Consider the following 24,198-nt stretch of genomic DNA (forward strand, 5'->3'; position numbering starts at 1 on the left):
AAAACATGGAGTGTTCAATGAAGTACAGAATATGGGACAAAAGTGTATTTCCACAAGATGGGTGTGCACACTCAAAGACACAGCAGACGGCATAGTTCCAAAAGCAAGACTAGTGGCGAGAGGTTTTGAAGAGCTAAACACAAAAGATCTCCCAAAAGACTCTCCAACATGTGCCTCAGAGTCTCTTAGACTACTCATGTCAGTGATATGTCAAAACCAATGGAAACCCCACTCTATGGACATTAAGTCAGCATTCCTTCAGGGAAATGAGCTATCCCGAGACATTTATCTCCGTCCACCACCTGAAGCAAAGAGTGAAGGAACTCTGTGGAAGCTGAATAAATGTGTTTATGGACTAAATGATGCATCACTGTACTGGTACAATAGAGTTAAAGAAACAATGTTGCAAACTGGAGGAAAGATGTCACAAGTTGACCCTGCCATTTTTTATTGGTTGGATAATGATTGTAATGTGTCTGGAGTGCTTGCTTGTCATGTTGATGATTTCATCTGGGGTGGTTCACACAGTTTCGCAACAACAGTGATCCCTCACCTGCAATCTGCCTTTCAAGTGGGCAGAGAAGAACATGACAGTTTTCGCTATGTAGGCATGGAGTATGTCACTGAAAGTGGAGTAACTTGTATGCATCAAGACAATTACATACAGAACCTTCAGCCAATTCACATGGACACCTCCAGAGCGATGAGCCGGGATGCTCCCCTGACTGAGAGTGAAATTGATGACCTTAGATCAAAGATAGGTCAACTTCTGTGGGTTGCCAGACAAAGTCGACCTGATATTATGTTTGATACTTGTGTCCTTGCAGCTAACATAAAACATGCTACTGTACAGAGTTTACATGACACAAACAAGGTGGTGAGAAAGCTAAAATCAGAAAAAGTGACACTGAAATTTCAGAACCTGGGAAAAGACAGCTCTCTAAAGCTAGTAGTGTTCTGTGATGCCTCACTGGGAAACCTTCCAGATGGTGGCACTCAAGGGGGACATCTCATTGTGCTGATGGGTGAGGAAGGAAGATTCTCACCTGTTTATTGGCAGTCAAAGAAGATCAGGAGAGTCGTCCGAAGCACACTTGCTGGAGAAACACTCGCTCTTGCAGATGCTGTTGACAGTGCTATTTCTCTTTCTGACCTCCATGCAGAACTTACCACAGGACATCTTACCCAGCATGTCTTACCAATAGTGTGTGTCACTGATAACCACTCCCTTGCTGATGCTATCAAGTCTACTAAGTCAGTGACAGAGAAAAGGCTCCGCATTGAAATAAGTGGTATCAAGGAACTTCTTCAGAGCAAAAGAATCCAACGGATACTGTGGGCACCTACAGGAGAGCAGCTAGCTGATTGCTTGACAAAACGAGGTGCATCCGCACTTCAGCTCCTAAAGGCACTCAGTGTTGGAGTATGGAAATTGGAATAGAGACTACTGTATTTTGTTTTTAACTGTAATTTTGTTTTTGGTCACTATGTTCTCACATGCCTATGGACATTAATAATAGACTTTGTTTTTTTGTTTTAAAAAAAGAAAAAGAAAAGAAAAGTGGGAGATTGTAAAATGTTCTGTTTTTGCATTGCACTATTATGGTACTTACGGTTCTGCCACTCTATTAGTGTGTTCTTTGGTACTTCCCACTACCCAGCGGGCTTTGCACTATACGCGGGCTTTTGCAGACAGTCTATTATGTAAATCAATGGCAGTGGCCGGTTTGTTATTTTGCAGTACGTTCAACTCAGTAAAGTTTGTCAATACAAAGAAGGTTGTCGTTTTTGACTTATCACTGACATTCCATATGTTGATCCTTCCCTACCCGTCCTTCCTCTTCGATGTCTCCCTTTTGACCGATACCTGTCCACTCTAGACGGGCCTGCCGCAAAGTTATTGCCCAGCAGCCGGCAAAAACTAGAGTTCTCAACAGGCCTGAAAGTTAAGGCGCTCCATATATGGCCAGTACAGAATTTATTCCATATGTTGATCTGACCCCCCATGCCCAGCAATCTGAAATTCATAGTAATTTGGGCCCCTAACTGATATGACATATGACAGCTCTTATTCTTATATGCTGAATTTAGACTGGATGCGGGGGCCACCAGCACAAATGGCTGTGCTGGAACTTGTGTACAGACCTGCAAGCTTTCAGACTGCTCCTGCCTTGCCAACAAATTAAAGTGCACAGAAATGTGCAAGCTACAAACCTGTAGCAATCAGAAGGAAGAGGAGGAAGATGAAATTAAACTGATCGATTATGTGATGATAATGATGAAGATGATGAATACTGAATAATTGATATTGATATAGACCTTTTAAAAAAAACATGATAGCATTTGCCACCTTGAATGTCCCTCATTAGTGAAGATTCTGGTCTGGGCCCATGGAATAATAGGCACCTGCAGCCTGACCCACAGGACATAGATTAGTTAGTGGTTGGTTAATCACTTTCAATGTGGCATGCTATTTTGGTCATGTAATTATAGCAAATAAAAATTGAAAACATTTCCAAGCATTTCATTAAATAACTAATAAACAAAATAGCACATCTACAGGATTGTAGCTCTGCTACTTTTGCCATTTGTCGTATAGCCCTGGGCTAGAGTTCTACTCGCTACTGCTCTACTACACTCTGAACTGAACCAGGTGTACCACTTCACACTAAGTTCAAACTTAGCCTAGTTATAGCTTGGCTTGACTTAAAAGCCATTTAAGCTATAACTAGGCTAAGTTTGAACTTAGTGTGAGGTGGTGCAACTGGCTCAACAAGGCATATAGGGCTTACGAGGTTAAAGTAGAACAAGCGGAAACAAGGTTGACAGAAAGAGGATCACCTCTCTTTTTCTTTCAATGTATCTGAATAATGATCCCTCTACACACACTACTAGACTAGTCAATAAACATAATGGGAGCTGGGCTGACCTCTGGTGTCCATTTGGTATATTACCGGACAGATCTGAAAAATGATAAAATCATCATTCCATCAACTCCACCTCACCACCTGATTGGTTCCCTATTCATCAGTTCACCAGTCATCTCCCATCACCTCAATACACCTGTGCATGCACATTTCAGTCAGAACCTTTTTCTCTGTTTTGTCAAGTCCTGGGAGACAAGTCCTACATTGTTATGTTCAATCCAGGCCTGTTGTGTTTAGTGTGTTTGTCTCAGCCTTCTGTCATTTTTCTGTTCCTGTCAGGGAAACAATAGGTAAGATTTGGGGACCGGGAACCCTTTACATTTTAAAAGTAGGAATTGTATGTTAAAACACTATTAAGTCAGTGCCAGGTTTTTGTTTTGTAGAAGTTATTTTGTAGTTTAGCGAGTGGGTTTTTTGGTGTTGCTGTGAATTTTGATTTGGCACTCACCATTTTCATTTTCCCTGTTTTCTGTTATACACCAGGCAGTAGGCACATAAAATAAAACACTGAATTTACTCAGTTTCAATCCATCATTTCACTCACTGGATACCATGTTATTGTCCCACTCCCTACATACCCTAGGCCTATTCACCTTTTTCTTACAGCCCATAGTGCATTGCGTTAGTGTGTGCATTATGTTTCTCTTGTTGTTGTTGCCAGTTTCGCAAGAGAAACAAGTGGCCAGGTCTATGAAAACAAGCACAAATGAAAATAGCTAATCTACAAGCTCACAGCGACACATTGTGAGGTTGTGTACATCCGTTACTACTATACACTTCAGAATCAAGCCCAAAAAAACATCAACCAGCAACTACCAATAATTTATTTGCAAGTGACTTTACAGAAAAAACAAGTCAAAGGTTGCTTATAATAAGCAGACATGGCAACACGGCCTGAAGGAAGCAAAGCACACACACAAGGAGCCCCAGTACCTTGGCGGGAAAAAACGTGGATAGAGTCGAGAGTAGACCACATGTAAGATGTAAGGCATAGTGGTTGTCAAAGTGGAGACTGGGGGCCTGCCGGGGTCCTTGAGGGGTTTCCACTTTCCAGGGGGTCCCCAACAAAATGTGTTAAATGTAGCATATATATATATATTTATTTTTGGGGGTTTTTTCCTCACAATTGGGGGGATCACATGATCCTCTCTTTGTTTGCACGGTCAGTCAGGCTCTCCAAGAGGCTGCTGTCATCCTTGTCTGCAACACATAATGGTGGAGAGCAACAGTCAGACACATTTCATTCCATCCATCGAGCTCGAGTGTTTCTACAGTATGATCCATCCATAGCAGTTCTTCCAGTGTTATCCTTTTATAACTAGAGTGTCTGAGACTGAGCATGTAACACTCGGAATTAAAATAAAGTTGCAATACATTTTTTTTCCCACTGAATTAAACATGATTTTAACCAATCTGTATGATCATAATAACTAACAAAACAGTGGTGGTGGTATTTGGTCTCCCTGCTCTTCTATTCAGACATGTATAATACCGTTGCTGTCGGGCAGAAACCTCTTATCTCCATATACTTTTTGTGTTCTTTATAAATTAACGCCCTACTTGATCATACTATTACTACAGTTTCACACAAAAGCCTAAAAAATTGCAGATCTACGAGCTCGAAACACGGTGCGGCGCATTTTGAGCTTGTGGATCTGATAGTTTTGCTATTTTAGGGATTTGAATCCTGAAAAGTAACGGTTTTGGACATCTGAGGTTTCCACCCGACAGAGATGATGTCCTGTGGGTGGGTTCACTACTGTTTGATAGGACAGGAACGCCTTCTGGAAGGGGGGGGGGGGGGACGGACATATGTTTCAGAAAACTGTCAGGATTTAGAAGACATTTGTAGAATTGTCCTCAGGTGTAAATGTGTTGAAAGGGGACATGACCATCAAAGCAACACTGGGGATGGTCCAGTGTACTTACCAAAGACCACCAACGTGCAGGAGCACTGTACTGTTCCCAGAGGGTTCTCCAGCACCAGTGTGTATTCTCCACCGTCTTTGACTCCACAGGTGGGGATGACCAGGGTGCACACCCCGTTGGCGGTGCTGTACCAAAAGCGAGACGAGTCTGGCGAAATCTTCACTCCTCCTCCCTTGTACCAGCACGCCTGCAGAGTGCAGACCACCGGGAGTTACAACACGCTATACTTTGTGGCTTTTTGTCCTTTGTGCGAACTCGGCATGTCGGTTGGTATAGCTGCAGATTGTTCTCATTTAGGTGTGCAATTGTTCACGTGGATTAAAGTTCTCTCTGTCTACTATGGAGGCATTGGACTAGGCATGTTGCACAGCGAGAATAGCCCATCTACAAGTTGTCAATGCGTCGCTTGTGGATGGGCTATATTTGGTTATTTCAAAAAATATATTGGAGCAATTATTGAAGTGATCAAACAAGCAATATGTTTGGAAGCATTTTCAATAAAACCCGGATTTTTATTTCATAAAAGCAAATAAAAGGTTAAAGCCTCAGTCTGTGATTTCTTCACCTGGTTGACAGACTGCAGAACAGCAGGACCAATATTACTGAAACATCATTCATTTCACATATTGGGTTAATTGTTTAGGAACCGGTGCAGTGTGGGGGGGCTCCTTTTACACGTGTAGGCACAGCCCATACCTGTGGAGTAGGCATGCCCTGGTAGGCACAGCCCATACCTGTGGAGTAGGCATGCCCTGGTAGGCACAGCCCATACCTGTGGAGTAGGCATGCCCTGGTAGGCACAGCTCATGGTGCAGTCATGACCTCTGCTGACAGCATGGTTCTTCAATGGAAGCAGGAAGGATGGCTTCACCTGGCGTGAGGGTGCCTTGTACTCCTTCATCAAGAGACTGCTGATAGCCTCTGGTGTACACACACATACACACACACACACACACACACACATACACGCTTATACATTAACACTAATATACTGAAACATTCTTTTCACATACTGTTTATTGCTATTGAGAACTATAGGGTTGTAATGGTTGTAATGGAGATATTTCACTTTTAAATAAAATACATTATTATGGAACCCTCACGCATTAGAAGGACATACTAATGTGTGAGTCGTTTTTGTTTACTTATTTTATTTGAAAGTGAAATATCCCTTTAATTGAACTAATCATACAAAAATAATAATCACAAAACAAAAAGGAATAGGCAGTTTCTGCTGTGCTGAGCACCGTGTGCAAACTCTAGCCACCTTTATTCTCCTTGGCGATGACCATGGGCTCCTTGGAGTCCAGAGGGTCACTGTCCCCAACGGTGTTCTGGGCCAGCACCCGGAAGTAGTACTTCCTCCCAGGAAGCAGTCTGGTGACGGTGTACTTGCTGCTGTAGATGCGCTCTGCGGCCGTGAACCAGGAAGCGGTGCTGGTGTCTCGTTTGAGGATGACATAGTGAGTGTCCTCGTCATCCTGCAGGTCGGGGGTGTGCTCCCACTGCAGGGTGACTGTGCCTGGAACCTCCTCCACAAGATACAGGTTCTTAGGAGGACGCGGGAAGTCTGGCCCAAAAGGGAAGGGAGAAGAGAGGAGCACAAGGAGATGAAAATGTGTTTGTTTTGTTTTTACATTGTGGCTGTGTCAGTCTGTCTGGACTCTGGACCAGAACTAATCACGCAAACTACACACACGGAAGTAGCCACTCATTTCTTTTCACAGGGGCAGCAGTGGCTCAGGGATTCCCAGTTCGATCCCAGGCTCCCCCAGAGTTGGTGTCGAAGTGTCCTTGAGCAAGACGCTGAACCCCTATTTGCTTCGTGCCTTGCATGGTTTCCTCTGCTGCCAATGCCATCGCCATCGGTGTATGAACTATGAACGTGTGTGTGAATGTAATACCCAATCTATGTAAAGTGCCTTGGATGAAGGTGCTATATAAATGCACCATTTACATAGGTTTTGTATATTTTAAAATATTTAACTTAAAATGTATAATGGCAGACAATGAGGCTGTGGTCGTGCTGAAACCTTCATTTCCACATTTGGATTCTGACGTCATCGATGACTGCAGCAGTCACAGCCGGTCACATGAAGTCTGAGATCATAGATGACTGCAGCCGTCACAGCCGGTCACATGAAGTCTGAGATCATAGATGACTGCAGCATGATGTCACAGCCGGTCACATGAAGTCTGAGATCCACCTTAAGCCATACGGTTTCTCTGTGGATCCTGAGGAGATCCACATAATGTTCTATTTCTTTATAGTTAGTTTTATAGCTGTAAGACGGAGTTCTCACTCTGTAAGTGAGAATTCCAGAAATAACTAAAAGGATCAAGGTTTCATACAAAAGGGCACAAAGAGCTTCCTTCACTGTTGTTTCTCAAACTGTCTCCAGAAATGTGTCATTTTCAGCACTGTCTTTTGTCAGGGATTAGCTACACAGTATGACTGGATAAACACAGCACGGCCTCCGCAATGGAGAAAATTGGTTTTCTATCCAGCGTGTGATACAAAATGGCCAACTTCTGCATATTGTCGCGGTCAGGCTGAACCTTTCTGGACATTTCTTTAACGTTTTTTACGGGAGGGGGGAGGGGGGGGGGGAGTAAAAGTATGTGAGTGACATGCAGAAAAGGTCCGACTGGGCACCCGCTTTGAATGTGATCAGCAGATAATCACCAGTATAGGTTACTTATCAAGACGATCTTATAGACATCGCTTGGGAATCGGAAGGTTTTCGGTTCGATCCTGTGTTGCTGTCGAAATATCCTTGAGCAAGACACTGAACTTCTAATTGCTCCAGATGAGCAGGTCGGTGCCTTGCAAGGCTTCCTCTGCCGCGCGTGCGCTTGAAAGATCCTGCCTAGGGCATCAAATTTCTCAGGGCCGGCACTGACTCTAGCTATCAAGAATCAGATCTTATGTGGTACACGCCTTAACCACTTGTGACTTGGCTATCAGCACTGCACTGTTATTACTTTTTGACAAAGCGAGTACGTTTGTCTGTGGTCTAAGTAATAAAGTAAAAAGTATTAGCAAGAGTTTTGGACCAAATAACTACTTTTCAGGAAATATAGAAACAACCATTTTTTTTTAATGTTTTTTTTTCTGTGGCTTTCGCCTTCATTCTACACCTTTTATGGAGGGACAGACAGTAGGCTGACAGGAAATGGGGAGAGAGACGGGGGGAAGACATGCAGCAAAGGCCGTCGGGACCGGGAGTCGAACCCGCGGCACACTGCCAGACTGGACCGCCAACCAAGGTGCCTGGACCACTGAGCCACGGCCCAGACCATTGTGTATTTTAATACCGAATATATATTTTTTGCACGTACAAGGTTTCCACCCGACATCATACCTGTCACCCTGACGTTGATGTCATAGTGGACCTCTCCATAATGGTTCTTCAGTTGGACACGGTAGACACCAGAGTCACACCTCCTGGAGGAGGAGATGAGCAGCTGGGAGTGACTCTTGCTCTTAGTGATGGCCTCCTTGCCGTTGGTTCGAATGCCGTCCTTGAGCCAAGTTACCACCGGGGGAGGGGATCCCTGGGAGAAGGGTATGTTAGGGGGGGTTGGGGGTGATATTAGATTGATCCGTTACATGAGAATTAACCACTTGAACCCCAGCATCCCTATTCTGGGGGGAACAATCGCCAAAAATGGGCAATCTACAAGCTCAACTGAAATATTTAATACAGCATGCAAAGATGTGATTTAGGCAGATATGCTGCCACAAAAATAAGTGTAATGTATTTCATTTATTAGATTATAATAGAACACTGCACTTTGTGAATATTGTTTTTGATCACATCTTATGATAAATGTACAGGTATGTTTTTTTTGTGTGCGATTTATTGGTTCTTGTATACACTCAAAGGCTGATTCATGAAACACACTTAGATAGAAACATGCTTGTTTGCATTCTGCATTTAAAAAATTCAAAATGTTGTCTGTCGGGTGGAAATGGGGAAAATGTCCTCATATTTTCAGGATAACATAAAAAAAAAAGAGTAGCGACCTTGTAGATCTGCTAATTTTGGCACGTTTGTGTGACTGTAGTACAATCAAGAGGGGTGCTAACTTACAAAAAATAAACTCAAAAGGTTCAAATATGAAGATATGAGGTTTTTGCCCCACAGCATTAGGCTCCTCCACAGGGGGTATGGTTGGTTGCTGTTGGCAGCATGTGACTGATGGAGGTCTTACTGTGAAGCTGAGCTGAAGGCAGAGTGCTGTTCCAGCACGGACCACCATGTGGTTCTTCAGCCTGCCCTGGACGTCAAATCTGGGAGCCGCTGCATGGGAAGCAGTCACACATGACATTATGTTAACCACATGAAACCTATATATAATCTACAAGCGCAACACGTCGACGCATTGTAAGCTTGAGCTGTAATTTCCTGTGAAGAGATTTGGTGTAGAGGGAAGCGGGGAGAGGAGAAGACCTGGCATAGACCCCTGGGGGACCTCAGTCACCCAAGTTCATAGGGTTTAAGTGGTTAAATGTTTCTTCAATATAGAATACAAGAAACAGCTAATACAATGGTTCTCAAAGTGGGGTCTGTACTCAGCCCTGCAGGGGTCCTTGAGGGGGATCCTGGGGGTCCTCAGCCAGATGAATTAATATAGCATCAAGATCAGTTTAACCACTTTAACCCATGTTCTTCTTTTTTTTTACTTGAAATATTTTAATTATGGATAATGGGGGTCCTTATGGCACAAACTGATTTAAAATTGGCGTCCACAGCCATATGCACATTCATTTGGAGGTCCATGACATGAAAATGCCAGTGGGATAATAGACTGTACAGTAGTCATCTCACCAGGTGGGGGCATGGCCAAAACGCCCTGCTTCAGTTCGATCGGTTCCCCCACCCCTCCCTCGTTGACGGCCCGGATTCGGAAGAAGTACTTCATGCGTTCCTGCAGTCCCAGCACCGTGTGGGCGGTGCCAGCGATGGGGATCTTGGAGACCTTGGTCCACTCTTTAGCGTCCTCGGGTCGGACCTCCAGGATGTAGCCAGAGGGCTCGTCCCCTTGCTCCGGGGGCTTCCAGCTCAGAGAGATGGAAGAGTTAGAAGAATGAGAATCCGACACACGCAAGTTCCTCACCAGACCGGGTGCACCTATAGGTGGGAGGAAGCAATAGGCAAGTGAGAATGTTCATGAACCCTATATTCTGTGGGGTGATCATTCTGTGAGTATGGCGGATGTACAAGCTCACAACGTGGCTGCTACTCGTCTCGGTAACCAAATTTAGATTGAGTGAGGAAAAAAAAGTATAGGGTTTAAGAGGCTAACTTATAGTTTGAGTAGATTTGATTTGATGTCCGGCTTTAAGTGAAGCCTAGGCCATATGGGCTTTATACCATCGCCTTTTGTGATGGTTCTGGACAACCGTGTATCTGACCGACTCAAGGCCGGGCACTGCACTCCCTGTCGTGGTGTGGAACGTGTGTGTAGAATTTGGCGAAGGGTACTCGCGTTACGTGGATTACAGACGTATACGTACACAGGGAGACGTGGTGACTGGTGAAGATGTTTTTAATTGAAAGGACAGATGAGAGTAGATGTGAGTGAGAAGGAACAGGAAAAGGAAGGCTCACGTATGGGGTCTTTGGCGATGACAGCGTTGGAGCTGGAACTGGGGCTTCCTGCTCCCGCTCTGTTCACACTGGTCACTCTGAACTCGTACTCCATGTCCTCCATCAGTCCATCCACCACACACTTAGTATCTGGACCAGTAGAACACACATGGATAAAGTTACACACTTAGTATCTGGACCAGTAGAACACACATGGATAAAGTTACACACTTGGATACCAGTGGAACACGCATAGTGTCGCTGTCGGGCAGAGATCTCCATATTCCAACCTTTTGTGTTTTTCCATAAATGTAACGCCCTGCTTGACCATACGAGTCACGACAGTGTCACACAAAAATATCAAAGTAGCAGATCCACTTAACTTTTTGTTAAGTCACATGCAAGTATATTTTTTTTCAGGTGACGGTAGGGCTGCTCAATTAATCAAATTAGTTTTCAAAGATTATGAAAACAAAATAAGGATGCTGTCAGACAGAAACCTCATGTCTGCATTTTTTTTATTTCTTTTTTTTATAAATTACAGCGTTACACAAATGCATCAAAAGTCCACAAGCTTGAAATGTGGCACGAAGCGTCTCTGTTTAAGCTTGTAGATCTGCTACTTGCTGGTTTTATTTTTTATTTTATTTTTTATTTGAATCCTGAAAAGTCAACAGTTTTGGACATATGAGGTTTCCACCCGACAGAGACGATAATCGATGCTCTCGTTTTGTCAGAAGTGATATAAATCCAGTGCACCCCCTAAAAGCCCACACTCCCCATGAGTTAAAGGTTTCATGACATTAAGTTTCATTTATTTTTATTTTTCGTTTTTCTTTTCGTTTTTATGACCTCAATTACACCCAAAAAATATGAACTTCAGTGGATTTTCTGTGGTCTGGGATTTTCTGTGTCTGTGAAGCCTTTTGAGCTGCAACGACAACAGGCAAAACAGTGAAAACAGTGACATCTGCTGGCAAATTCCTATATGTCATATATGGGATTTGTGGCCTCATACATGATACATCACACTCCACAGGAAGATCTGAGAACTTGTTTGAGCCAGAAAACCCCAGACCACAGAAAATCTACTGAATGTTAAAAGTTCTGTTTTTTTGGGTGCAATTGAGCTCAGAAAACCCAAAAAAAAATGAAGAAAAATTACAAAACACTTTAAGCTGCAAGATTTTCAGCTCAAGCCAACATGATGGAAAGAGCCTTTGGTCAACAAGAAAGGTACAGCTAATTCAGCTGTTTGTGAAAAGAAAGTGTTGGTTTCAATTGGAAGAAAAATACTGTGCAATACTACATTGTCATTTGCACACCAAAGCAATACAACCAATATGTTTAATCATCTGAAATGCAAATACAAATGTGATAATGACAAAACAATGGAGCACTAAAAGAAGTAAAATAAATGCGTGACGAGGTGTCCAACATCAGTGAGAAATTGTGTTAAATAATCGTGATCTCAACACTGACCTAAATTTTTTGTGCCATAATCAATTTGACCAACATTACTTTTTCGTGCCATAATCAAGCAGCCCAATTACATAGTATTGTGTCTGTCGGGTGTAAACCTCATATTTCCCATACTGTTAATTTTCCAGGATTCAAACAAAAAAATGGCAAAAGTAGCAGATTGACAAGCTCAAAAAGCCATGTTGGATCTGCTACTTTTGATTTTGTGTGACGTTGTAGACAGTGTATGACAGCAACGTTATCCAAATGAAGACGGATAAGATGTTGTATGCGACCTGTGAGCGGCTCCTTGCTGACTGGGACCCACATGTTGCTGCCTTTCTTCCTCCTCTCCAGGACGTAGCCCAGGACAGGAGCCCCTCCGTCCTGTGCTGGAGGAGACCAGCTCAGCGTCATGGTGTCCTTGGTGATGTTGGACACCTGGGGCTGAGACACCACGCCTGGTGGCTCTGCATGGGGAGGTGGCAGTGGTGGAAAGGAACCAAGTTCATTTACTCAAGTACTGTGCTTAAGTAACATTTTTAGGTACTTAGATAGTAGTAGTATAGATAGATGTCATTAACTGTCATTGCATCTCTGTATCTTTTTTTTTTACAGACGGCACAGGATGGCGTTCATTGGGCTGTCTGCGTCACGGTATTCACGCACATGAACTGGCTAGTGGCTACGGGAGTTTATGCATGTGTCTCGACTGTTGGACTCGAAAAACCCTGTTGTATTTGCGAAGGCGAAGGAGGTGGTGGAGGAGAGGAATGTGTCACCCGTGTGTAGTTAGGTTATATCGAGTGACGTTAAACTATGACCCATACATTAATCTGTGTCCCTCCCAACATGCATTTCACTGTGTGACACGTGATCGTCGGGATGATGGCGGTGGTTGGATTTGTTCTTACCTTATAGTTAATTAAGGTAGTGCAAGCAAATGTTTGGTGCTTGTAAGTATTGCACATTGAGGCGGGAGGACAGGGCTGGCGCCAGATGCCTGGAGGCTGTCTGTGCGCCGTGGCGTTGTGAGATGGGCCCCTAAGCAAGCAGCAGTCTTGCTCTGTGCTAAGGATGTCGTTTTAGACTTTTTTTTCCTTAAATTTAGAATAGATAGTTTGAGAACGACTGACCTATTGGCTCTCCGGCGCGCACCTCCTGGGTCTCCAGAGGGTCGCTCATGCCCTGGGAGTTGACGGCCCGGATGCGGTACTGGTACGCCTGGCCCTCGTCCACCCTGGTGTCCCCGAAGACGCTGGTGCTGCTCTCCACCTCGCCCACCTTCAGCAGTGGTGGAACGTACATTTACTGACTACAATTTGAGGTACTCCACTACATCTCACAAGCAGATATTTTACTTGTACTCCATTATTTGAAAACTTTTACTTTTGATGAACCTCTTCAGCCTTATACATTTCGCCCATTTGAAAATAGCCGATCTACAAGGTCACAATGTGACGCATTGCGAGCTTGTAGATCTGCTATTTTTATACAAACTTTGGGACATTCTGTATAATGAGTACTTTAAACTTTTGGTACTTTAAGTACATTTTGACGCCAATACCTTTTGTACTTTTACTCAAGTAAATTTTGAATTCTGGACTTTCACTTTATTATTGCAGTATTCATATTTTTACTTAAGTACAACGTGAGTATTTTTTCCACTACTGACCTTCAGCCAGGACTTCTTCCCCACCGCGCGGCGCTCCACCACAAAGCCGGTGATCTGCTTTCCCCCGTTGTCGCGAGGGGCCTTCCACTTCATCCTGATGCACGTGCCTGAGTGCTCCATGAACTCCACTTTACCCTGAGGGGGCTTGGGCCGGTCTGGAGGGAAGAGGCGGCATGAAGTACAGTATTTCAAAGGTAAAGCCTTGTTGTACCACCACGCATCTCATGGAAGACAATCTGGGTACCCATAGGGCAAAACAAAGGAAAAACAGCGCAGTCAACACAGTCTGTCTCGAGAGACTACATTGAAGATAACTCAAATAACTAAAATATGTATAGTAGGGCTGTACCCTCATAGTTGATTAATCGATTAATCGATCGATTTGGTCTTGATTCACGTTCATGATGTGATCATGGGTTGATCATAATTCATGACTTTCAATAGGCAGTAGCCATTGTGAAATGAACATTAGAATTTTCAGTTGTCAACCTCACCAACCTGAAAACCTCCCAGTGTAAAATGTATTCAGCAAACAAAATGTAAAGTAGAGTCCATTAGTGGACTAGCTATTAGAGCTAGCTAATAGACTAATAATTTCTCGAGGTACAGTCTTGAAATATGTTTTTCACTTTGTGGTGAGCGGGGCATAAATTAGGCTTGAGATACGTCTGTCGCATGTGTGGCACACTTTGACCCACCAATCACATTGAGGTGCAGGTTGGCCACAGCAGTGCCACAGTCACTCTTCAGACGGAGCATGATGTCACCGCTGTCCTCTCTGATGCACCTGGAATATTAGAGCAGTGCTTCTCAAACCTTTCATGTCAAGGACCTCATCTGAAAGTGTTTTGTGCCAGCGACCCCTACCCCCAAAAGTGAAGATTTATGTAAAAATAATAAAATGAATCTAAATGATTCAAAAATAACCTTATATATATAATATTTTGCAAAAATAGCACAGCGTGGCACGAAGTGTGCTGTGATGCATATTTTTGGAAGGTTTTCACTTCAGAAATGATCTAAATAAATGGGCAATTGACATTCATGGACTTCGACCTTGCAGTCTCTTTCAAGTAAGTAAGAAACAAATTACATCTTAATATTTCAACAAAGGTGTGGATAGATGGTGACCATGCAGAGGCTGTATCAACAATTATATAATTATTACACATTAGATTACATAACAAACAACAACATTGTTTAGCATTTCCCTCAATCCCCTGGATATGATGCTAGCATATCACAGGGACTTATCCCCTCCCCCACTACAACCCTTGATGCTGAGTGCTGAGCATGGAGGCAATAATGGGCACTAGGTACCACTCAGTCTTTGTTATTACTTGGCCGGAGATTGAACCCCCCAAACTCCCAATGTAAGACCAGGCACTTACACCACAATGTCACTGTGCTGTTACAGTATGTACTATCGTCTCTGTCGGATGGAAACCACATATGTCCAAAACCGTTACTTTTCAAATTAAAAAATGGCAAAGGTAGCAGATCTATAAAGCTCAAAACGCATTGCTTCGTGTAGCGTTTCGAGCTTGTGGATCTGCTACTTTTGATACTTTCGTGTGACGCTGTGTGATCAAGTGTGTGTTAATTTAAGTTAAAATATGGAGATAAGAGGTTTCCCCGTCCCGGCGGCAACGATATGCTTTATAATATGTGATTAAAATCGAAAGATTTTAGAAATGCCATACGTCTACAGTACCAAACGCACCGGTGCGAGAGTTTCCCTGCTCCTTTACCTGCTGATTACCAGTGTGGTGGAGTCAGCCGTTCGCTCCACCTTGGTCCTCTCATCCTCCGTCATCTCCAGGCCGTCCTTGTACCAGGTCACCTTGGGCGGGGGTCTACCTTTGAAGGGGATCTTAATGGTCGCCGTCTGGCCCGCTTTCACCATCACAGACTGGGCCGCCAGCATCTCCAGCACTGCAGGGTCGATCTCTGGAGGGTCTGGGGATAAGAGGAAAAGCACCTCATTCTCTGATCAATCAGTGGTACCCAACCTTATTTCCTAAAACCCCCCTAGTGTGTGTGTGTGTGTGTGTGTGTGTGTGTGTGTGTGTGTGTGTGTGTGTGTGTGTGTGTGTGTGTGTGTGTGTGTGTGTGTGTGTGTGTGTGTGTGTGTGTGTGTGTGTGTGTGTGTGTGTGTGTGTGTGTGTGTGTGTGCGCGTGCAACTGTGCACACACACTATATTGCTGTTGTCATGCAGAAACCTCAACATTTTGTGTTTTCTTTTTTGTAAATTAACGCCCTACTTGATCATACTACAGCGTCACACAAAAGCATCAAAAGTAACCAAGCAATTAGTAGATCTAAAAAACATTATATATCGTCACCTTATTAAACTAATTGCCTAAGTCATTTTTTCAAGGTTTTCAGGAAACACAAAAAACTGTGCCAAATGTAGAATATATAATATTTCTTAATTATTTCAATTCCAAAAAATATGAAAAAATATGACTATTGACATACAAATAAAGGTGTATGTCAATCATGTAACATGTAAGGATAAAATGACTTAGGCCAATATCTGAACATGCCATTTTAACTTAGGCAATTATAAACCTTATTTAGGCCAAATTACTTCTGCAGTAAGTGACTTAGGCAAAATGTTTTTATTCCAATTATTTTGAATAGACCATGGTTTAGGGTCAGCCACAGAGTGTTTAAAATAATATCAGAGCACAAAGACATTTGATACTGAATGGGAGTGAATGGGAGTGAATGGGACTGAATGGGAGTGAATGGGAGGTACTGTTACTATGGGACTGATACTATGGGAGTGAATGGGACTGAATGGGAGGGAATGGGACTGAATGGAACTGAATGGGAGGGAATGGGAGGGAATGGGACTGAATGGGAGGTAGTTACTATGGGAGTGAATGGGAGTGAATGGGAGGTACTGTTACTATGGGACTGATACTATGGGAGTGAATTGGACTGAATGGGAGTGAATTGGACTGAATGGGAGTGAATGGGAGGTACTGTTACTATGGGAGTGAATGGGACTGAATGGGACTGAATGGGAGTGAATGGGACTGAATGGGACTGAATGGGACTGAATGGGAGTGAATGGGAGTGAATGGGAGTGAATGGGAGTGAATGGGATGAATGGGAGTGACAGTTCCATAGTAACAGTACCTCCCATTCACTCCCACTCACTCCCATTCACTCCCTTTCACTCTGAATGGGAGTGAATGGGATGAATGGGAGTGACAGTCCCATAGTAACAGTAGCTCCCATTCACTCCCATTCAGTCCAGTTCACTCCCATTCACTCCCATTCACTCCCATTCAGTCCAGTTCACTCCCATTCACTCCCATAGTATCAGTACCTCCCATTCACTCCCATTCAGTCCAGTTCACTCCCATTCACTCCCATAGTAACAGTACCCCCCATTCACTCCCATTCACTCCCATAGTATCAGTATCAGTGTTTAAAATAATATCAGAGCACAAAGACATTTGATACTGAATGGGAGTGAATGGGAGTGAATGGGAGTGAATGGGAGTGAATGGGACTGAATGGGAGTGAATGGGAGTGAATGGGAGGGAATGGGAGTGAATGGGAGGAATTAATGGGACTGAATGGGAGGTACTGTTACTATGGGACTGATACTATGGGAGTGAATGGGACTGAATGGGAGGGAATGGGACTGAATGGGAGTGAATGGGAGGGAATGGGACTGAATGGGAGGTACTGTTACTATGGGACTGATACTATGGGAGTGAATGGGACTGAATGGGAGGGAATGGGACTGAATGGGAGTGAATGGGAGGGAATGGGACTGAATGGGAGGTACTGTTACTATGGGACTGATACTATGGGAGTGAATGGGACTGAATGGGAGTGAATGGGACTGAATGGGAGGGAATGGGACTGAATGGGAGGTACTGTTACTATGGGACTGATACTATGGGAGTGAATGGGACTGAATGGGAGTGAATGGGATGAATGGGAGTGAATGGGAGGTACTGTTACTATGGGACTGATACTATGGGACTGAATGGGACTGAATGGGAGTGAATGGGATGAATGGGAGTGACAGTCCTATAGTAACAGTACCTCCCATTCACTCCCACTCACTCCCATTCACTCCCATTCACTCCCTTTCACTCTGAATGGGAGTGAATGGGATGAATGGGAGTGACAGTCCCATAGTAACAGTAGCTCCCATTCACTCCCATTCAGTCCCATTCACTCCCATTCACTCCCATTCAGTCCAGTTCACTCCCATTCACTCCCATAGTAACAGTACCCCCCATTCACTCCCATTCACTCCCATAGTATCAGTCCCATAGTAACAGTACCTCCCATTCACTCCGATTCAGTCCCATTCACTCCCATTCACTTCCATTCACTCCCATTCACTCCCATTCATTCCCATTCACTCCCATTCACTCCAATTCACTCCCATAGTATCAGTCCCATAGTAACAGTACCTCCCATTCACTCCCATTCAGTCCCATTCACTCCCATTCACTTCCATTCACTCCCATTCACTCCCATTCACTCCCATTCACTCCCATTCACTCCAATTCACTCCCATAGTATCAGTCCCATAGTAACAGTACCTCCCATTCACTCCCATTCACTCCCATAGTATCAGTCCCATAGTACAGTGCCTCCCATTCAGTCCCATTCAGTCCCATTCATTCCCATTCACTCCCATTCATTCCCATTCACTCCCATTCAGTCCCATTCACTCCCATTCAGTCCCATTCACTCCCATTCAGTCCCATTCACTCCCATAGTATCAGTCCCATAGTAACAGTACCTCCCATTCACTCCCATTCTATCAGTCCCATAGTAACAGTACCTCCCATTCACTCCCATTCAGTCCCATTCGCTCCCATTCAGTCCCATTCTATCAGTCCCATAGTAACAGTACCTCCCTTCCACTCCCATTCACTCCCATTCTATCAGTCCCATAGTAACAGTACCTCCCATTCACTCCCATTCACTCCCATAGTATCAGTCCCATAGTACAGTACCTCCCATTCACTCCCATTCAGTCCCATTCTATCAGTCCCAAAGTAACAGTACCTCCCATTCACTTCCATTCACTCCCATTTTGAAAGGTGTGTTAAAATGGCCTAAGTCACATTTTATTATGACTTAGGCAAAATAAAATGGCCTAAGTCTCACTCTTGACATAGGCCATTTTTTTAATAGGGTGTAACAGGAAGGCCTTTTACGTTAGGGCTTAGGCGATTTTACCAGAGGTGGCCAGCATCACCAGGAGTTGATTTAGGCCAAAAACTCATTTTCGGCAAAAAATGACTTAGGCCATTAGTTTAATAAGGTGACGATATATAAAATAACAACATAATTCAATATCCGGTTCCTCGCACTATTTCTCACGTTCTACTACAGGTATACTTGGGACATTTGGTCCTCACAAGTATAGTAACACACGCTGACACTGACCTGCAATGGTCAACACAGCCTCGCTGTCGGCACCCTTGGCTCTGAAGGTGTACTTGCCCTGGTGGGCGTCGGTCACTCCACTGAAGGTCAGCTTGTGGACCGCACCCTGTTTGACCACCTGCACCCCACTCATATCTGCAATCTGTTAGGCGTAGCACACAGAACGACACGGCAGAATTGTTTTTAGCATGACTAGAGACTCAGATATATGTATGGAAAAGAAAAAAAGGGGTTGACAAAGTATGAAATCCAAAAATATAAAACAAATGCAATCAGACCAGCCATGGCACAATTAGCCTCGCCGACACAGGCGTTTTGGTTTATGGCACAATAAGCCTATCTCACAGAATTTCCCCGCCCCCCTTAATACGCCCCCTTTCGGGGTTAGTGGTGATAGCGTGACGTCACTCCATAGACGCTACATGTTAACAGAGGTAATTTAAGAAGTCTACAACTTTTGTTTTCTCAAGGTAAGGTTTGTTCTATCTGTTCGAGCTGATTTACCATCTTGTTTGCTTCATAATAATATTGGTCTGTCACATTTTTACATTAGAAAATGTACTTAGATTCTCCAGAGAAAAAAACGTGTAAATGCTAATGTTAAAGACACCACTATTTACCGGAAGTGGGCGTGGAAAGCGGGCTGTGAGATAGGCCTATAGACAACCTATACTTCCATAGCAGGAACTAGCTTCATCTGGAAAATGTTTTAGAGGTAATTATTTGTATATCGTCTCTGTCAGGTGGAAACCCATTAGCCTGGCTAATAAGCCAGACTAAAACTGTCAAATTCAAAAGTAGCAGATCTACACGCTCAAAACACGGTGCGATTCGAGCTTGCAGATCTGCTTTTGTGTGACGCTGACTGTAGTATGGTCAAATAGGGCGGAGAGAAGAGGTTTGTTTTTTTTCTGCCCGACAGCGACGATCAGTGTCTTGTTCCAGTATTTATATTTTGGAAGCGGAGGTTGGGTGATCCCCCCCCCTTCTTGTTATTGCTGTGTTGTTGTTGTTGTTGTTGTTGTTGTAGTCTCACCTCCACTCCATCCTTCAGCCACACTCCGTCCACCTTCTCGTCATCCAGGACAACACACAGCTCAGCGGGGGAGCCTGTAGAACACTTGGTATCTGACATACCACTCTTCACCGTGGCCAGGCGCTCTGCGTGGACACACACACACACACACACGCACGCACACGCACACACACGCACACGCACGCAGCTATTTGGAAATAACTGTTGACTGACAGCAACATTAGCTCTCAGTAGGGGTGCAACAGTTAATTGAACTAATCGATTTAACTGAAAAATAGGAATATGATTTGAATAAAATAAAATATTTTCTGAAATACGGAAAATAGCCAGTCTAGAAGCTCACATCATCGCGATGCAACATGTTGTGAGCTTGTTGATCGGCTATTTGCACTACTTTTTGCATGATACTGTTGTATGATATAACGAACGGAATTAAGTGTTTTATCAGACTAAAAGGTTGTCACTTCCATTCGGTAATATATTAAAAAGTGTATTATAGTCTCTGTCGGGTGGAAACCTCATATGTCCAAAACTGTTACTTTTCAGGGTTGAAAATCACACCTGTGTGAACTGAGTGGTGCAACTATACATTTATTGTTATAGTTACTGTACTGTGCTCAACATCCAGACCCCCAGGAGGCGCCCCCGCGTCCGATGGGCCGCCCCGCGTCCGAAACTGTCGAGAAATTACAGTTACCGTGTGGGGGGTCAGTGTGGGGGTCCGTGTGGGGGTCCCCGGAACATCCAGACCCCCAGGAACGGCCCAGGGCTCGTACTGTAGTGTACTCTGTGCCACTTTACTCTGTGCTGTACTCTACTGGCCACTTTAGGTGTTGCAGCTGTCTGTGCTCCAACGGACGGACAGACACAGAGACGGACATACATACACACATGACTGCGTAATGGAGCGGAGGCACTGTTCAAAAATAGCAAAAGTAGCAGAGCTTAAAATTAGCTTTGAGCTTGTGGATCTGCTACTTTTGATACCTTTGTGTGATGCTGTAGTCTAGTGTGATAGGGTGTTAATTTATATTAAAAAAAACCCAGTTAAAATATGGAGACAAAATGTTTCTGCCGGACATAGTCTATTTATTTTTATTTTGAATGTGCTTCTCTATTATGAACTGTTACTTTTCAGGGTTCAAATTCAGAAATAGCAATTGTAGCAGAGCTTAAAATAAGCTTTGAGTTTGTGGATCTGCTACTTTTGATATTTTGTGTGACACTGAATTATGATAGGGTGTTAATTTATATTAAAAAAAACACACCCAAAGTAAAATACAAAAGCTTTCTGCCAGACATCGTCGATATATATGTTTAATGTGCTTCTCTGTTATGTGATTAATCAAAATCAATAGTTGTAGCCCTAGTTTCTGATGTTGCACCTCAACTATAGATGTAGTGGCAGTGTCTTACCCATCACCGTGAGGCTGGCAGAACTGACGTACTCGTGCTCATCATTGTCCTGGGTGCACACAATGGCGTACTCCCCCTCGTCGGACCAATCGCAGTCCTCGATGATGACCTCTGCCCTCTTGTCCTCGCGCATGAAGACGTAGCGAGGGTTCCCCGTGATGTCGTGTCCGTCCTTCTTCCAGCGGATGTGCACGTCCTTGGAGCTCATCTCACACTCCATGCGGGCCTTGCTCTTCTCCTTGACTTGCACATTCTTCAGGTAGCTGTGGAACTTGATGGGAATCCCTGGAGAGAGAAGTGAATCAGCAATTAACAGTTAATTGAGCAGATCTACAACTTTACAATGCGTTGCACGTGGTTCATCGATTCATTGAATATATATATATATATATATATATATATATATATATATGGTATTTTATATGTGCTGTGTACTTAAACCCTATACTTACGGTAGTTGTCTGGGGTTTTGCTGAGTGCTGTGAGCTTGTAGACCTGCTAATTTCCGCAGAATGTTAATCCCCCCATAATAGCGACTGTATGGTTCATGGTTCAGCAAAACCTCACACAAGGTATTTATGTGTGCATTGTGGAGCGTATGCATATAAGTCTTTACAGGGAAAGTTCAGGAAAAGTGAAGACAAGTGTGAAGAGGTGTCATGCCGGCGTGTTGTATGCATACATGCGTACATGCATGCATCCATACTTACATGCATACTTACATGCATGCATACTTACATGCATGCATACTTACAGCTTTGCAGCGACTTAACTAATGTATCTACTAACTAATTTATTGAGCGAAACCTCATTCACATTTCTGCTGTGATAACCAATAAATAGACAGCAAAAGATGCACATAAAGTGATAAAGAGTTGGGGAAGTGTCTAATGATAAATATCCTAGCACGTCCCCAATTAACAGACTGTGTTTGTGTAAAATCCCAGAGGAGAGCCTGATGTCCTTGTGCAGATAATACACATGTTCTAGCTCTAATTAGATGCATGAGCATCTAATTAGACATATAGCTGTAATAATGAATGTGCTTTCCAGCTTGAAGTACCGGGGGGCTGATGAGCATCGTGTTAGACAGAGCTGATAAATGTGCCTGTTGTGTGGAGGGATTTGGTGGGTCAGGTGGGATGTTCAACTGCACTAGAAGAGAGGGTTTAATTACTACACTTCATGTGCAGTGATGGAAAGTGAATTTACTCAAGCAACTGTGCCTAAGTGCAATTTTGATGAATATTGATTTACTATACATTTTCTTTTGATACTTTGAACATCTACTACATCTCGGAGTAAAATAGCCTACTATATGTTTTTTCTCCACTTATTGAATGTCCTTAGTTACAATTTACTTGCCAGATTATAAATGTCAGCTATTCAAAAAAAGTTAGAATTTGGAAAATGTTTCATACTTGCTTTGGCACTGTACGTATATTTTATACCGATACCAGTGTTGTGATCTCGTGTTGTGTTTATAGCTATCTAGCTATATATCTCGTGTTGTGTTTATAGCTATCTAGCTATATATCTTGTGTTGTGTTTATAGCTATCTAGCTATATATCTCGTGTTGTGTTTATAGCTATCTAGCTATATATCTCGTGTTGTGTTTATAGCAGACTCCTCACTCATACAGTATACATGTGCACTTGCAGTTTGGGCAACTCCACAACTCCAAACTCCACATTTTATTTACCTGCCACAGTGTCAACCCCTTTACCCCTGTGTCGGATCGGTGGTTAGACTGGCATATTCGCCGATACCGATATGACCCGATATGGCAAATAAGGGCCGATACTTTTCCAATACCAAACAAAAACGCAGCATAAACACACTTAGGGGTTTCATGGTACAGCAGTGAAACGAAACACTCAGGCATTATACTTTCTATGAAGAGCGGCACAGTGGCCGCGAGGTCTCCGATGTTGATGCTGTATTCTCCGGTGTCGCTGGATTTGACGTCCTTGATCTTCAAGATGTAGGTAAGACCGTCTTCGGACAGGGAGACCTCAAACTTCTCGTCTCTCTTCACCTCCTTTCCCTTTACCTGTTCGAGCACAAGCAAACGCAACCGGGGAACAGACTTAAATACGGCACTTTAAAGGGCTTTCATTGTCATTTCTGCTTAGTTTACAGTGCTGCAATGCAATCCATGTTTTATCCAGGAGTATAGGAGCCGTGTGTACCACACAAGCGCTCCAGGAACTGTACAAGAAGGGTGTGTGTAGTCGAAGCCCAACGCATCATCAAGGACAAGCACCACCCCAGCCACAAACTGTTCATATATAACCCTACGACGACCCAAGTTGGGCAAGGAGGCCTACTGCAGTATCAAGGGCAACACCACCAGGTTCATGAACAGCTGCCATCCGGCTACCAACAGACTGCTGAACAAGGTATGATCACTGCCCGTCGTCAGGCTGGTTTTACAGTGAGTGTTAACAGCGGGCGAGCATCGGCCCGACACATCGCCCAATCTTTTCGGGCGACGTTCCTCCAAACCATGTGACTTCCATTGGAAATGCATTGGAGCGGCCATTAAACACGGACAAGACACAAGACACGGACAAGACAGGTGTCTTTTAGGTGTGAATGAGGCCTGACCTGCCTGTGGCTTACACCGGGGACAGTGACTTAAACATATTTTGTTTTTCTCTTCCTCATGGACCTACTTTACCTGCAGATTATATCTGTGTCAGTTCACCTGATG

At 43.7% G+C, this 24,198-nt stretch overlaps 1 protein-coding gene across 1 annotated transcript in view; it reads right to left on the reverse strand.

Annotated features, from left to right (window-relative positions):
• Positions 1-3,996: 3,996 nt before the first annotated feature.
• LOC306923201 (immunoglobulin superfamily member 22-like) overlaps positions 3,997-24,198 on the reverse strand; it is a gene marked incomplete at its 5' end in the record, with an annotated part of 33,259 nt that continues 13,057 nt past the window's right edge. The window contains 17 exons of the mRNA XM_079501228.1: positions 3,997-4,127; positions 4,857-5,043; positions 5,629-5,777; positions 6,124-6,426; positions 8,222-8,414; positions 9,075-9,163; positions 9,692-9,994; positions 10,475-10,603; positions 12,211-12,384; positions 13,051-13,198; positions 13,590-13,744; positions 14,288-14,376; positions 15,341-15,548; positions 19,030-19,171; positions 20,066-20,190; positions 21,482-21,766; positions 23,373-23,535. Of these exons, the coding sequence (XP_079357354.1) occupies positions 4,063-4,127; positions 4,857-5,043; positions 5,629-5,777; positions 6,124-6,426; positions 8,222-8,414; positions 9,075-9,163; positions 9,692-9,994; positions 10,475-10,603; positions 12,211-12,384; positions 13,051-13,198; positions 13,590-13,744; positions 14,288-14,376; positions 15,341-15,548; positions 19,030-19,171; positions 20,066-20,190; positions 21,482-21,766; positions 23,373-23,535 (2,907 nt within the window). The 3' untranslated portion in view covers positions 3,997-4,062. The remainder of the gene's footprint in view (positions 4,128-4,856; positions 5,044-5,628; positions 5,778-6,123; positions 6,427-8,221; positions 8,415-9,074; positions 9,164-9,691; positions 9,995-10,474; positions 10,604-12,210; positions 12,385-13,050; positions 13,199-13,589; positions 13,745-14,287; positions 14,377-15,340; positions 15,549-19,029; positions 19,172-20,065; positions 20,191-21,481; positions 21,767-23,372; positions 23,536-24,198) is intronic.

The sequence above is a fragment of the Electrona antarctica genome (assembly GCF_951216825.1).
Source record: "Electrona antarctica genome assembly, chromosome: 5".
In the NCBI taxonomy this organism is placed as follows: domain Eukaryota; kingdom Metazoa; phylum Chordata; class Actinopteri; order Myctophiformes; family Myctophidae; genus Electrona; species Electrona antarctica.